General features: G+C 48.2%; 1 protein-coding gene across 3 annotated transcripts in view; it reads left to right on the top strand.

Annotated features, from left to right (window-relative positions):
• Window positions 1-14,746, top strand: part of LOC126529714 (uncharacterized) — a 181,793-nt gene that overhangs the window by 139,627 nt on the left and 27,420 nt on the right. Inside the window, exon 9 of one of the 3 annotated variants that reach the window (XM_055070015.2) lies at window positions 13,502-13,644. In XM_055070015.2, the coding sequence (XP_054925990.1) occupies window positions 13,502-13,562 (61 nt within the window). In that variant the 3' untranslated portion in view covers window positions 13,563-13,644. Of the gene's footprint in view, window positions 1-1,896; window positions 2,635-13,501; window positions 13,645-14,746 lie in introns of those variants that run through there. The other 2 variants (XM_055070016.2, XM_055070014.2) reach the window with 2 other exon arrangements.

Raw genomic sequence — 14,746 nt, 5'->3', positions numbered from 1 at the left:
ATGACGGAGCTCAATCCGGAAGCGGAAGTGCACTTTTTTTTATTTAAGAGCAAAATCCAATATGGCCGCTTTTTGCCGGTCGGGTACGCTGGTACGCGCCGTGCTTGCCCTGCCGGCTATGCGGCATGCCTCAATGCCTTCGCTGCCGCGTAGCTGGTGCGTTCTAATTGCCAAGAGCCCCTACTGACGCCCATACAAACAAGCCACAAGTGAGTGAACAGAACGTGCGACTTTATTGGCAGAAGACAAGCAGTGTACATTTTCGTTCAATAGCAGAAATAAAATTTGCATGTCGAGATACGCTGGAATCATTGACGCGAGCTCGTAAACGGCTCGTGGTGGTCAGGTTAACGAGCATCAACCACCAGCGGAAACAGATTGGACAGAGTGTGCCACCTGTTTGCAGCGACAGTCGACGTTAAAAATGCCCAAATTGCGTTGCGAAGCTATTGGGTGACGCAGGCATCTGCTGCCGGAGCCTACACAGTGACATGGACTACCCAGGATTTTAGCCATTCACTCCTTTCCAACCTGCACGTTTCTTTTCTTTCGGGGGCTGCTAATGTGTGGCTCACACTTGTGTCTCACATTGTCTCAATATGGACAAGTCGCTTTCGTGGGCATCGCCTTCATCAGCTACTTTTTCAGGCCTTTCAAATCATTTGGTTATAAAAATTATGGGGTTTTACGTGCCAAAACCACTTTCTGATTATGAGGCACGCCGTAGTAGGGGACTCCGGAAATTTCGACCACCTGGGGTTCTTTAACGTGCACCTAAATCTAAGTACATGGGTGTTTTCGCATTTCGCCCCCATCGAAATGCGGCCGCCGTGGCCGGGATTCAATCCCGCGACCTCGTGCTCAGCAGCCTAACACCATAGCCACTGTGCAACCATGGCGGGTCATTTGGTTATCAACTTCATAGCATCGGACTACGTAAGCACGTATACTGGTCTCCGTTCATGCTTAATTGCGGCCGAGAAAGGCCAGAGGCACAATTTGCCCATGGCTGCAGCAGGAAAGGGCGAACGGGGAGCACAAATCATGGTGCATAAAAATTGGGAGTCTATGTCACTGTGCAGGGTGCAGGAGCGAATGCTTACTTCGAGAGACTGCTTCCCAATGCAACTGACCAGGCCGCCACATTCGGGAAGCATAACAGGGCGACCATAACCAAGTGAGATAACATCGTAATTAAACAGCAATCAATCACCACATAAGGTTCAGACAATACATTATACATTGGCTATGAACCATATGGCAACAGTGAGCATTCACATACACGGGTCTCTTAGGGTACATTCAGCCGCCTACCTACAGGTGTAGTGCTTGCCTTCGTCGCACGTGGTGGTTTCGTAACGAGCGGCAACCAGCAGCAGAAACAGATTGGACAGAGTGTCCCACCTGTTTGCTGCGACAGTTGCTGTTAAAGATGAGCAACTTGCAGTGCAAAGCAATCGGGTGACGCAGGCATCTGCTGCCGCAGCCTACACAGCGACGTGGACTACCCATCATTTTAGCATTGACTCCTTTCCAACCTGCACATTTCTTTTCTTTCGGAGGCCGCTAATGTGTGGCTCCGCACGTTCTCCTTAGTGACCGCAGCAGTCTTTCTCTCTTCTATCCTTACTGAAGTTCTGTGCGCCTCTAACACGATTCGCAAGACGACTTCCAGTGACCTTCCGCAGACCAACAGCTTAACGGAGCGTTTTCACCGTACCCTCTCTGACATGATTGCGATGTACATCCGCCCCGGCCACACGAACTGGGATGCAATCCTGCCGTTCATGACATTCGCCTATAGCAGGGCTACGCAATGTACTACTGGCTTTTAACATTTTTTCTTCATCTATGGCTGTTCACCAAGTTTCATTCTTGATGTATCATTCCTTTCAGCTCCTGTACCCACATCAGTTCCTTTCTTGGAACAGTTTGTGTCTCGCCTCGCGGACTGCAGTCGCCTCGCCCCGCTTAACACCGGCGTCTCCCAGGACGCTCACAAGTTTCGTTACGACTCGACCCACTGTGCTGTGACTTTTTCTCCTGGTGATGAAGTTCTTCTTTGGACTCCTGTGCGCGTTCCTGGCTTATGCAAAAAAATTCTCACGCATTTTATTTGATTTTACACGGTCATTGAGCAGACATCACCTGTCATTTACCATGTCTCGCTTGTTAGAACGCCATCCGATTCCCGTTGCTGTGGGACAGAGATAGTGCATGTCTCCCGCTTAGAACCAAATACTCGACGCATTTTATAGTACTTACACGCAGCCAGGCAGCCGCTTCTACAGCGAGAGAGAATTAGTGTGGGCGCAACACATGCCTGGCTTTCAACTTCATCATCTGCACATCTTTTCCATCTGCATATATCATCACCAGCAGCACAGTTTATTCCTTGAGGTAGTAGCCCGAGCTTGGCTGGAACAAAGCCTTATGATACATACATATATATATATATATATTTCTTGCACTTCAAGAAACTTCGTGTGACCTCGAAGACATGAGCACTGAAGTGACGGCGCTAAGTATATACAAGACCTCATAGTAGGAGACAGTTCTATTTCACAGCCTGAGTCCCCTTGCTGGTGTAATCTTCCTTCGTGTAATTGTTGTATACTTGGCTAACACTGCTTCGCCTTTCTGAAAAACTGCAGCCTCTGCCTTTTTTTTCTGCTAGTCCGAGTTCTGCTATAAGTGCTGCCGCACATGACTGCTGTTGATTCTGATTTTGAGTGAACCTGGCTTGGCCTCATTTCGGTTATTAAGGGAATTATACAGAGAGACAGAAATAGAAGAGAGGAAAGGCAGAGAGGTTAACCAGACGCATGTCCGATTTGCTACCCTGCACTGGGGAAAGGGGTATGGAGATGAAAAGAGAGTGTTCCACAGCTATCATGCACTAAGATTTAAAAAAAGAAGAGTTCCGTTACTCGAAGAAAACCTAGTGCATATTATTTCCAGTAAAGTGGAGTAGTAGCCAGTAATTATTTCGTTACTGAGATTTAATTTGGTAATTACAATGATCTAACTCGAGAAGTACTCTCCTAATTTTCAAAGTGTCAAAGAGGCATTTGTTGGCATCCCAAAATGACATCTAACTGCAGTGTTTTCAGTGACATACTAATTGCGTACAATTTTTTTGCTGGCAAAAAAACCTCCCGAACTATGAAAAATACTATGTGAGTGAACTCTCACCCGCATCATAAAGCAGTGCCCTCAAATAAGCTGATTGAAAGCAACTGCATTGCCTATCGCAAACCCGAAGAGACAGCGCACCACCTTGATAATGGTACGAAAGGAGCCCCAACAGCAGGTTTCGCGGCTTTGCAGCTACTCCTTCCTCTCTACGTCACACTTATTATCAGTCTCTCAAGGCCGACTGATCAACGATAACAAAAGCCCCTTGATAACGCAGTCAAAGTGCAGCTCTGACCACACACGAAATGTGAAGAGCAATGTAATAGGCACAGAATGTTTCAAAATCCAGCCTTTGCTAGCACCACATCGAAAGAGTGCAGGCGAAGTTATATTTCGCACCAGAAACGCTTCAGACCAAAGCCAATATAAAGTGAGCTTTTTATTTTTCATGAAAGTCTATACGTGCTGCAAAAACAGGTTCGTGTCAACAAATAAAAGCGAAATAAACACACTGCAGAGCGACCAACTTGCAGAGAAAAGGCAAACAATGTGTTCACGAAATTGAGTATACTACTTCTACGAGCCGAACTGGCAATCAGAATGTTAGCACACACACACACACACAGACAAAAAAAAAAAAGAACTGTGTGCTCACATTATCTATGAATTCGTAAGCTCCGTTGAACATCAGCCTAGAGGACGTGTTCAAATAGGTCTCCTTTTGCAGCTACACAGTACTGTCTATTTTATCACACCTTTCGTGGCTTTCTTGATGACCGATGCCGGAATTCTACGGCAGACATCCGTTATCCTTACCTTGAACTAATCTGACGTCCGTCTCGATCATGTAAGCACAATCTTTCACATAACCCCAAAGAAAGAAATTGAACGGAGAGAGGTCAGGTGACCTAGCCGGCCAATTTACAGGCTCGTGCCTTCCAATCTCTTGCTCATGAAAAGTCGCACCCAACCAGTTTCGTGCTCGGCTGCTGCTGCATGCAGGTGGCCCATCTTGCTGAAACCACAGAAGTGGAAGACATGACAGCGGGACTTTGCTGAGAAACTCATCCACCACTCCTTCAAGGATTTCGCTCACGTAACGCTGTCCAGTCAGTGCGTGATCGAAGATGGTACTGATTGTTGCACTGGTGTAAATTCCAAACCAAACATTGAGCAAGCACTGGTACTGGCGCCGATTGCGCTATACTTAATGTAGATTGGTGTCCCTCCAATAGTGTGCATTATGCAAATTTATCTAGGTGCTTCTGCGAAAACTGGCTTCATCTGTGCACATGATCTTGCTCAAAAAGTCCGGAGACTCATAGGCTTTTGTGAGGACCCAATTCGAGAAATCTAGACATCTCTACAGGTCCCTATCTTCTAAGCATTGGTGCTGATTCAGGTGGTACGGGCAAAAGGCCATCATTTACAATCCTCCAAACTGATGACTTGGAAATTGGTACCTCAGTGGCCACGTCTTCCACGCTAGCATGAGGGTTTGAAGCCATAAATGCTAGAACACTTGTGCGTAGGTTAGGACTCAAAGATGGAGTCCTCCGCTGCTGTTTCTTTAAGCTGCCGGTTTGGCCAGGTATTCATAATTTCTAATGATAGTCGATGCATTTGGTCTACAACCACCCTTCCATGACTGATATATATATATATATATTTGTGGCCTTCCTCTTTTTGTCACTTGAAGATCCTAAGGCAAGGATCATGTTTACCTTCTGCTCAATAGAGAAAGACATGGAGACTTGAACAAAACAAAACGCACATTTAAACCTTTGCACCGACGTTGTCAATTCGCCTTTGTGGCAAAAAAAAAAGAAAAATCAGACATCCATGCACTTTATCGATGCTAACACAACAGCTATCACAACTGTTTTCCAACTAACATCAAACACGACGTGTTACTTCAGCCGGGACACGGCAGATAAGGAACTTGCTCGAGCATGATGTCTTTCTTTATGTTGTTCTGGATAACTCAGAAGGAGCCTGTCTGAAGGCATTGCTTTATGATCTGGGTGGGAACGCAGTTACCTGGTATTCTCCATATTTAGCTGGGTTTATTTATCAGTTGAAAAAAAATAGTATGCAATTAGTTTGTTGCTGAAAATACCGTAGTTAGATGTCCCTTGGCTGTGCCTTCAGATGCCTCATTGACACTTTGATAATTAGGATAGTATGTCTAAAGTTAGATAATTAATGAGAATTACTTAACTAACTCTCAGTAACAAAAAAATTACTGGCAGCTACTCCACTGTACTGTAAACAATATGCACTAGGTTTCTTTTAGTAACGCGTTGCCCTTTTTAAAAATATTGGTGCATGATAGTTAATCGGGACACCCTACATATATGTATGACCTCTGCGTGCAACTGACGATGTTTCCTTCCCTAATATATTGTCACGTGGTGGTGACGTTGAAGAACACAGTAGCAATACTGTGAAGGACAAAACTAACTTTTATTAGGCGAACCTGTGCCCACAAAAACAGGCTACACTTATAGCACAACGATAGCGGCGAACACGGTCGGCGATCGTCGAAAATCTGATCAGCGGGTCCAGCGCGTCGGCTTTTATACAGTAGTCGTCGAATGTTCCAGACTAATCGTTCGGACCCGCGTGCCTTCCACAAAGTTCTACACCATTCGCCTCACGCGATGAAATCAGGTAACACAAGGTTCGGCAACAACAGACAGCGGATAGAAGCATTGATAACTTTCCAGAAACTTCGGATACATGCAGGCGCGTCCCACGCCGTGCGATAACATTTGTTAGGCAGCAAATTGTGTCGCCCGATAAAGCTAAGTACACGTGTCATTACCCCCCTCTTAAAAAAGCATCGACCCGATGCTGCAAACAAACGAAAGTAATAAAGAAAAGCAATCGTAGCAAAGAAAACAACAAAATAATGAAGTTTGTCAGCCTCCGTAAAAGGGTTTAATGCGCACACGTGGACCACTTCAGATCGTGCGCGGCGCGGCTGTGAATGCGAAATGCCGTGTGGCATGACCTCATAGTCCAGTGCGCCAATACATCAATACATCAGTGAGAAGCTACTGCGATGCTATTCAGACCCTTGTAGGGTCCGAATAGCATCGCAGTAGCTTCTCACTGAGTCCTCGTTGGCGTATCGGGGTCCATACCCAAACACGGTTGCCGGGCTTGTACTCGACGAAGCGTCATCGGAGGTTGTAGTGTCGGCTGTCGGTACGCTGCTGGGTCTTGATCCGTAGGCGGGCGAGCTGTCGGGCTTCTTCGGCGCGCTAAATATAGGTAGCGACGTCAAGATTTTCCTCGTCAGTGACGTGCGGCAGCATGGCGTCGAGCGTTGTCGTCGGGTTCCTGCCGTAAACCAGCTTAAACGGCGTGATCTGTGTTGTTTCTTGCACCCCCGTGTTGTACGCAAAGGTTACGTACGGCAGGACCGCGTCCCACGTCTTGTGTTCGACGTCGACGTACATTGCTAGCATGTCGGCGAGGGTCTTGTTCAGGCGCTCCGTGAGACCATTCGTCTGCGGATGGTAGGCAGTTGTCCTCCTGTGGCTTGTCTGGCTGTACTGCAGAATGGCTTCGGTAAGCTCTGCTGTAAAAGCCGTTCCTCTGTCGGTGATGAGGACTTCTGGGGCACCATGTCACAGCAGGATGTGCTCAACGAAAAATTTCGCTACTTCGGCTGCGCTGCCTTTTGGTAGAGCTTTAGTTTCAGCGAAGCGAGTGAGGTAGTCCGTCGCCATGACAATCCACTTATTCCCGGATGTTGACATCGGAAACGGCCCCAACAAATCCATCCCAATCTGCTGGAATGGTCAACGAGGAGGTTCGATCGGCTGTAGTAATCCTGCTGGCCTTGTCGGTGGTGTCTTGCGCCGCTGACAGTCTCGGCATGTCTTGACGTAACGGGCAACGTCGGCGGTCAGATGCGGCCAGTAATACCTTACCTGTATCCTCGGCAGCGTCCGGGAGAATCCGAGGTGCCCTGTGGTTGGATTGTCATGTAGGGCGTGCAGTACTTCTGGACGCAGCGCTGACGGTACAAGAAGGTAGCTGGCGCAGACTGGTGAGGAGTTCTTCTTCACGAGCAGGTTGTTTTGTAGCGTGAACGAAGACAACCCGCGCTTAAATGCCCTAGGGACAACGTCGGTGTTCCCTTCCAAGTACTCGACGAGGCCTTTTAACTCCGGGTCTGCTCGCTGCTGTTTAGTGAAGTCTTCCGCGCTTATTATTCCAAGGAAGGCGTCGCCGTCCTCGTCATCTTGCGGTGGGGGATCGATGGGGGCGCGTGATAAGCAGTCGGCGTCAGAGTGTTTTCTTCCGGACTTGTATATTACGGTGACGTCATATTCTTGCAGTCTGAGGCTCCATCGGGCCAGCCGTCCTGAAGGGTCATTTAAGTTAGCTAGCCAACACAACGCGTGGTGGTCGCTGACGACTTTGAATGGCCTGCCATAGAGGTAAGGGCGGAATTTAGCTGTAGCCCAAATGATGGCGAGGCATTCCTTTTCAGTCATAGAATAATTGCCTTCCTCATTTGACAGCGGCCGGCTAGCATAAGATATCACCCGTCCAAGTTCGTCTTTCCTCTGGACTAGGACGGCACCGAGGCCTAGGCTACTGGCGTCAGTGTGGATTTCAGTATCGGCGTATTTGTCGAAGTGCGCAAGTACCGGCAGTGACTGCATGCATCGTTTGAGTTCTTGAGATGCGTCGGCCTGCGGCGTTTCCCACTTGAACTTGACATCACATTTCGTTAGATGTGTTAGCGGCTCCGCGATGCATGAAAAGTCCTTGACAAAGCGCCTATAGTAGGCACACATGCCAAGGAATCTGCGCACTGCCTTCTTGTCGATTGGCTGCGGGAACTTTGCGATGGCAGTTGTCTTCTGCGGGTCGGGGCGTACTCCAGATTTGCTGATCACGTGGCCTACGAATCGTCGTAAGCTCATCGTAAGCGAAGCGACACTTTTCCGGCTTCAGAGTGAGCCCTGATGACCTGATGGCCTCTAATACTGTCGCAAGCCGCTTAAGGTGATCGTCGAAATTTCGGCGAAGACGACGACGTCCTCCAAGTAAACAAGACAGGTGTGCCACTTCAATCCTGCTAAAACCGTGTCCATCATGCGCTGGAACGTTGCAGGCGCCGAGCACAGTCCAAATGGCATAACCTTGAACTCGTAGAGGCCGTCTGGCGTGATGAAGGCGGTCTTTTCGTGATCCCTTTCGTTGACTTCTATTTGCCAGTAGCCAGACTTGAGGTCCATCGATGAGAAGTATTTAGCATTGCAGAGCCGATCCACTGCGTCGTCTATCCGTGGGAGGGGGTATACGTCTTTCTTCGTGATTTTGTTCAGTCGACGATAATCGATGCAGAAATGTAGGGTTCCGTCCTTTTTCTTCACTAAAACAACTGGAGACGCCCACGGGCTTTTCGACGGCTGGATGATGTCGTCGCGCAGCATTTCGTCGACTTCTTGTCTTATAGCTTCGCGTTCTCGCGTCGAAACTCAGTAAGGGCTCTGGCGTAGTGGTCGAGCGCACTCTTTGGTTATTATGCGATGCTTTGCGACTGGTGTTTGTCGAATCCTCAATGACGTCGAAAAGCAGTCTTTGTATCGTCGAAGCAGACTTCTGAGCTGTTGCTGCTTAATCATGGGGAGATTTGGATTTATGTCGAAGGCTGGCTCAGGAACTACGGTCATTGGGGTAGATGCGACAGAATCCGAGAGGACAAAGGCATCGCTGGTTTCCTGAATTTCCTCTATGTATGCGATCGTTGTGCCCTTGTTGATGTGCTTGAACTCCTGGCTGAAGTTTGTCAGCAACACTTTCGTGTTTCCTCCGTGCAGTCGAGCAATCCCTCTTGCAACGCAAATTTCACAGTCGAGCAGTAGACGTTGGTCGCCTTCGATGACGCCTTCTACGTCAGCGGGTGTTTCGGTGCTGACCAAAATAACAATGCTGGAGCGAGGCGGGATGCTCACTTGATCTTCGAGCACACTCAAGGCGTGGTGACTACAAGGGCTCTCCGGCGGTATCGCTTGATCTTCCGACAGCGTGATTGACTTCGACTTCAGGTCGATGATTGCGCCATGTTGGTTCAGCAAGTCCATGCCAAGAATGACGTCTCGTGAACACTGTTGCAGGATAACGAAGGTGGCAGGGTAAGTCTGGTCATGAATGGTAATTCTTGCCGTGCAGATTCCACTCGGCGTGATGAGGTGTCCTCCAGCGGTCCGAATTAACGGGCCTTCCCATGCAGTTTTAACTTTCTTCAATTGGGCTGCGATGGGTCCACTCATGACGGGGTAATCGGCTCCTGTGTCTACTAAGACGGTGACTGCATGGCCGTCGAGAATCACGTCGAGGTCGGTGGTTCTTTGTCTTGCGTTACAGTTAGGTCTTGGCGTTGGATCACGGCTGCGACGAGTTGACCTGTGGTTGGTACGTGGCGTCGTCAGGTGGTCTTTCGTCAGCGTGTTCTTTCCTGCCAGACTTCGTCGGGACGGCGGTGTGTCATCGTTGTTATGTCGTTGAGATAGTCTTTTCGGCGGCGGAGGATCTTCATCAGTTCGACGAACAGCAACCGTACCTCCATCCGTTGTTACTTTTAGTTTTCCAGATATGGGCTGACGGACCGGCCCCGAGCTGGGCAGTGTATGGTCGGCGCTGTGGCGACAGGTAGCGGCCTGGTGACGGCGAACGGGACGGTCGTCGAGGGCTCCACTGAGTAGCGGCGAGCTAGTCGGCGATGTCACGAGGGCGTTCACCTTCCCTCGGGCGCTGTGCGTTGACGGCGAAGCCTCGCAATCCCAGCTCACGGTGTGGGCATCGGCGGTAAACATGGCCGGCTTCGCCGCAATGGTAGCAGAGCGAGCGGTGGTCAGGGGCGCGCCAAATGTCCGTCTTCCTCACGTAGGTGCGCTGGGCGACGGGTGGTCGTGCTGGCCGCGGCAGACGACGGAATTGCGGCGTTGCAGGACCCTGGCACGGTCACGGAGGGGGACCTTGACGGCATGCGACGGCGGCGTAAGTCATCGCTTCTGGCTGGGGCTGTGGTACTTGTGGTTGCACCTCAGGAACTCCACACGATCGGTGCACCTCTTCTTTCACGATGTTGGTGATCGAGGCCACTTGAGGCTGCGACGATGGCAAGACCTTGCGCAGTTCTTCGCTCACAATGGCCCTGATGGTCTCGCACAGATCATCCGTGGCCAGTGATTGAATCCCGGCGTAGCTTGTCGGCTTGGTGCGTCGGTCGAATTGCCGGTTCCGTAATTCTAGTGTCTTCTCGATGCTCGTCACCTCACGAAGAAACTCGTTGATGGTCTTCGGTGGGCATCTTACCATTCCGGCGAAAAGTTCCTCGTTTACACCACGCATCAGTAGGCGGACTTTCTTCTCCTCGGACATTTCCGGGTAGGCGTGGTGGAACAGACGGCTCATTTCCTCAGTGAAGATCGGGATCGTCTCATTCGGCAGCTGCGTTCTGGTCTCCAGTAGAGCTTGGGCTCGCTCTTTTTGCACGACGCTTGTAAATGTTTGCAGGAAGCTGCTTCGGAAGAGGTCCCACGTCGTCAAGGTGGCTTCTCGATTCACGAACCACGTCCTGGCGGCGTCCTCCAATGCGAAATAGATATGTCGTAGCTTGTTGTCGCTTGCCCAGTTGTTAAGCATAGCGACCCTCTCATACGTTTCCAGCCAGCTTTTCGGGTCCTCAAATGTGGAACCGCGGAACGTCGGTGGTACCCTGGGCTGCTGCAGCACGATGGGGGACGCTGGGGCTGCCATTGGGGTTGCCTTGGTCACAATCTTCTTGGTCTTCTCCGGTAGAAGTCCTTGCTCCGGGGGCAGCTGTTGAATATGGCGGCTTGCTCGATGGTCCGGGACTACGTTGGTGTTCTCTTTGCGGTCCGAGCTTGGATCACGGCTTGTCGGGGGCGTCCGGTACATGAACAAAAAGCACCTCCACCAGATGTCACGTGGTGGTGACGTTGAAGAACACAGTAGCAATACTGTGAAGGACAAAACTAAGTTTTATTGGGCGAACCTGTGCCCACAAAAACAGGCTACGCTTATAGCACAACGACAGCGGCGAACACGGTCAGCGATCGTCGAAAATCTGATCAGCGGGTCCAGCGTGTCGGCTTTTATACAGTAGTCATCGAATGTTCCAGACTAATCGTTGGGACCCGCGTGCCTTCCACAAAGTTCTACACCATTCGCGTCACGCGATGAAATCAGGTAACACAAGGTTCGGCGATAACAGACAGCGGATAGAAGCATCGATAAGTTTCCAGAAACTTCGGATACATGCAGGCGCGTCCGCGCTCTGCGATAAGATTTGTTAGGCGGCGAAACATGGTCGCCCGATAAACAAAAGTACACCTGTCAATATGTTGTAAATTATTAGAAATGTTCTTTTTTCTTGAGTCGTTAGCATTGCTTACTGGAAAGAGAAGGAACACTGAGACACACACAACATTCACATGCATTTCACACGTTATTGATTAAAGACTCTGCCGAATGGGTCACTGAAGTGCATAGGTGTTTTGATGGTCAAAAAAGCCTGCAAAGCAATTTTAAGCGTGGTGAATATACAGCAACATATTCATTCTCTAGGCATAGGCTATCCATACTTTTAGAAGTAAATTTTAATTGGCTACCTCCATCTCTTTCAGATATACAATAAACTTTGTCCTGTGTGTATATTTAAATACATGGGGTATATGCATGCTGTTTAAAGTGGAAATTTAAAAGAATGTTGAAGTGAGAAAATATGTATGAGGCAGCCGCCGCTAGTGCTTCTAATACGCGTGTCCTCCTATAGTCAGGACTTGCAGAAATAAAGCGAAAGTATGAATTAAAAGCCGTGCACGTCCACACCAACAATGATGCAGTAAGCTATTAGTCCCTGTAAAATTTCAAGTGAAAAAGTCGAGGAAAGTCAAAAGAAACCTCAAACGATGTGGGTTACAATACTCTGGTAATGGCACTTTAAGGTGTGTGTGTGGGGGGGGGGGGGGGGGGTCTTTGGCATCACCCGAGGCTGAGCACCCCCTGAAAACTCTGGAGGGGGCTCAGGTCCCGGAGCTTCCCTGTAATCGGCACCTATGCCTGCTCGTTTTGAAACGAATGATGGGGTTCAGAGGGCGCCATCGCTGCACCACTAAAATTAATGGAAGAGTGCAGCACCTCATAAGCTGTTTCAGATGGTGCAGGTGAGACAAACCTTTAGCTCGAGTTGGTTTGCATAAGCTTTAGAGGCAGAGTACAGTGCAATGACGGGTCCTGAACTCCAGATACAAGTCGATAACTTGAGCTCATTGGTCATAAAAATAGTGGAAAGCAATGTCCCATTTGTACTGGAAGCAAAATATAATGTAGAGAAATGAGTAAATGTTTGAAACGGTACGGTTAGTTCTGCCGATGAGAGAAGTAGTTTAAATACATGCTATATGTTAATAAATATCAATTTTTTTCGCTACAGATGATCAGACCGCATTTTCTAAAAGCAAAGTGCATCATGCAAGTGAACATCAGTATCTTGGAATGAACTGGTCATGCCTTCGTTAACAAGAATGCAGACAATTGTTTTTCTGTATTAAATTTTACAAGGCAATAAGAGCACAAGAAAACTACCAATGCAGATGTATTGACAGAGGCATATTAGTGTACATGCATGCAAAGCATGTACACTAGCATGGGGTAGATGCAGAAGATGGGTGTAAGTGGGGTTCCGATGGTGTCTTGTCTGCTGCATCGCTGATTAGCACCTGTACTTCTGCACCAAGGTAGCAAGGCATGAAACATGCTGCACCAAAGGATGGTGCTGAAAAATTGTTAACCAACCAAGCACCTTTTGAAATGAATAGCAAGGTTTAGAAGGCACTATCAATGAAGCACTGAAATGAATGGTAGGGTTCAGCACCATGTGAACTGTTTGAAATGGTGCTGGTGAATCGAACAGTCAAAAAATGACACACGCACACAAACAATGACAGGGCAAATATGGTCAATGAAGAACTACCAAACTCTAAGTGAAATTCTGTTTCGAATCGCTTTTGACAACATAGAAAGATTCAACAAAGCACTCTTAGAAACAGTGGCACCATGTGCTGATGCTGAGAGATGATTGAGAAAGCTGTCAATGTAGACATAGCTATTTATGTGATAGATACTCTTGCAGTACACAGAACAGCTGCTTAAAAGGGGCAGCGGTGCCTGTGCAGCAAATAAACAGTGCCATGGATGCTGATGCCGCACACTACTCGCAATTTTCTATCAAGCCATGAGGTGTAGGCCGTGTTATTTGCTTGATTGGATCACTACATGGTCTTGTGCTTTGTTTGTTCTTGTTCAGGAACCTTGACCCCTGTTTCTCACTGATGGTAGCACAAAGACATATGTACTACAATGTTTAAACACCAATTACCATAGACGTTTAACATTTTGACGAGATGGAAAAGATCTGACAGTGATGTTCACGACTCAAAGCACAACAAGGTAAGGACAATGAATGTATATATGATGGCACCTGCACTGTTCTTTTGCGTGGACTCGTCATGCCATAGGTTCTTAGTGTCAGGATGTAAAACTTACCAGACCCAGCTTCTCTTGTCAGTCAACAATATAATCTATAGAATTAACGTCAAAAGTTATCACTAAAATGAGTGCTAAAACCCCTTAATGCTTACATTAGGGCCAGAATTCACAAGTGGCTGTAATATCAACGTGTAAGCGCTCAGAGGGTTCCTGAAGCACTATTGAGCACAAGAACATAACTTCCAGCTGGGATAATACACGTGCGATGGGAGACAATGTCACACTCTTAAAGTCACTCGTTACAAAGCAATACACAACACCCTTTCTCACAAAACCTGATAACACTAGTAAAATTGGTTGGCCAAGTTTCGATTTATCCTACTTTGAAGCAAGCATATAGAGAGAACATCCCAGTCTTTCATCCATGATTGAATCACCAGTATTAAATGGACCCACCTTAAGGTTTATTTGGCAACAGCATGTGTATGTCCATGCTTGTATCATTTATTGATTGTCCCGCTCTAGTAGAACGGACGACCATGCAGCCTGATCATGCACTTTGTAATGAAGCTTCTTTCTAGAAAATCAGTAATACCGAACGCACACACAACCTCTGTCACATGTGCTCAGAGCACTTGAGCGTTACGCTGCGGAGAAAGGTTACGAGAGAATAGCTGTTGACAGCGCAGCGATATTACTATGCAAAACGAACGCTGTTTCCCGCGCATGCAATGACGCCGCAAAGCGCCCATTTAGCGACTTCATTCACTCCCACCCTTAGTCGGCGGACGGCAGACCTGAACCATGCGTTAGGAATGTGCGTTTACATTGCGAGATAAATGATGAATACTCTTTATTTTCTCTAAACAAGTGCGCGCACATGCCGCACTTGGGTCATCTGCTATTTACACATTCTGCCGTGTAGCAGCACCGTAACCAGGACCGCTATCTTGTACACGTTCGAAAACCCGACGTTCGATTTCGCCTCACGCAATTGGACTAGATTGGCCTGGGCCGCGATATTGGTGCAGCCTGGACAACCGCGCGAGGCGAAATCGAACGT

This window comes from Dermacentor andersoni, chromosome 9 (genome assembly GCF_023375885.2).
Source record: "Dermacentor andersoni chromosome 9, qqDerAnde1_hic_scaffold, whole genome shotgun sequence".
Lineage (NCBI taxonomy): Eukaryota > Metazoa > Arthropoda > Arachnida > Ixodida > Ixodidae > Dermacentor > Dermacentor andersoni.
This window is presented reverse-complemented; position numbering and strand designations above follow the sequence as displayed.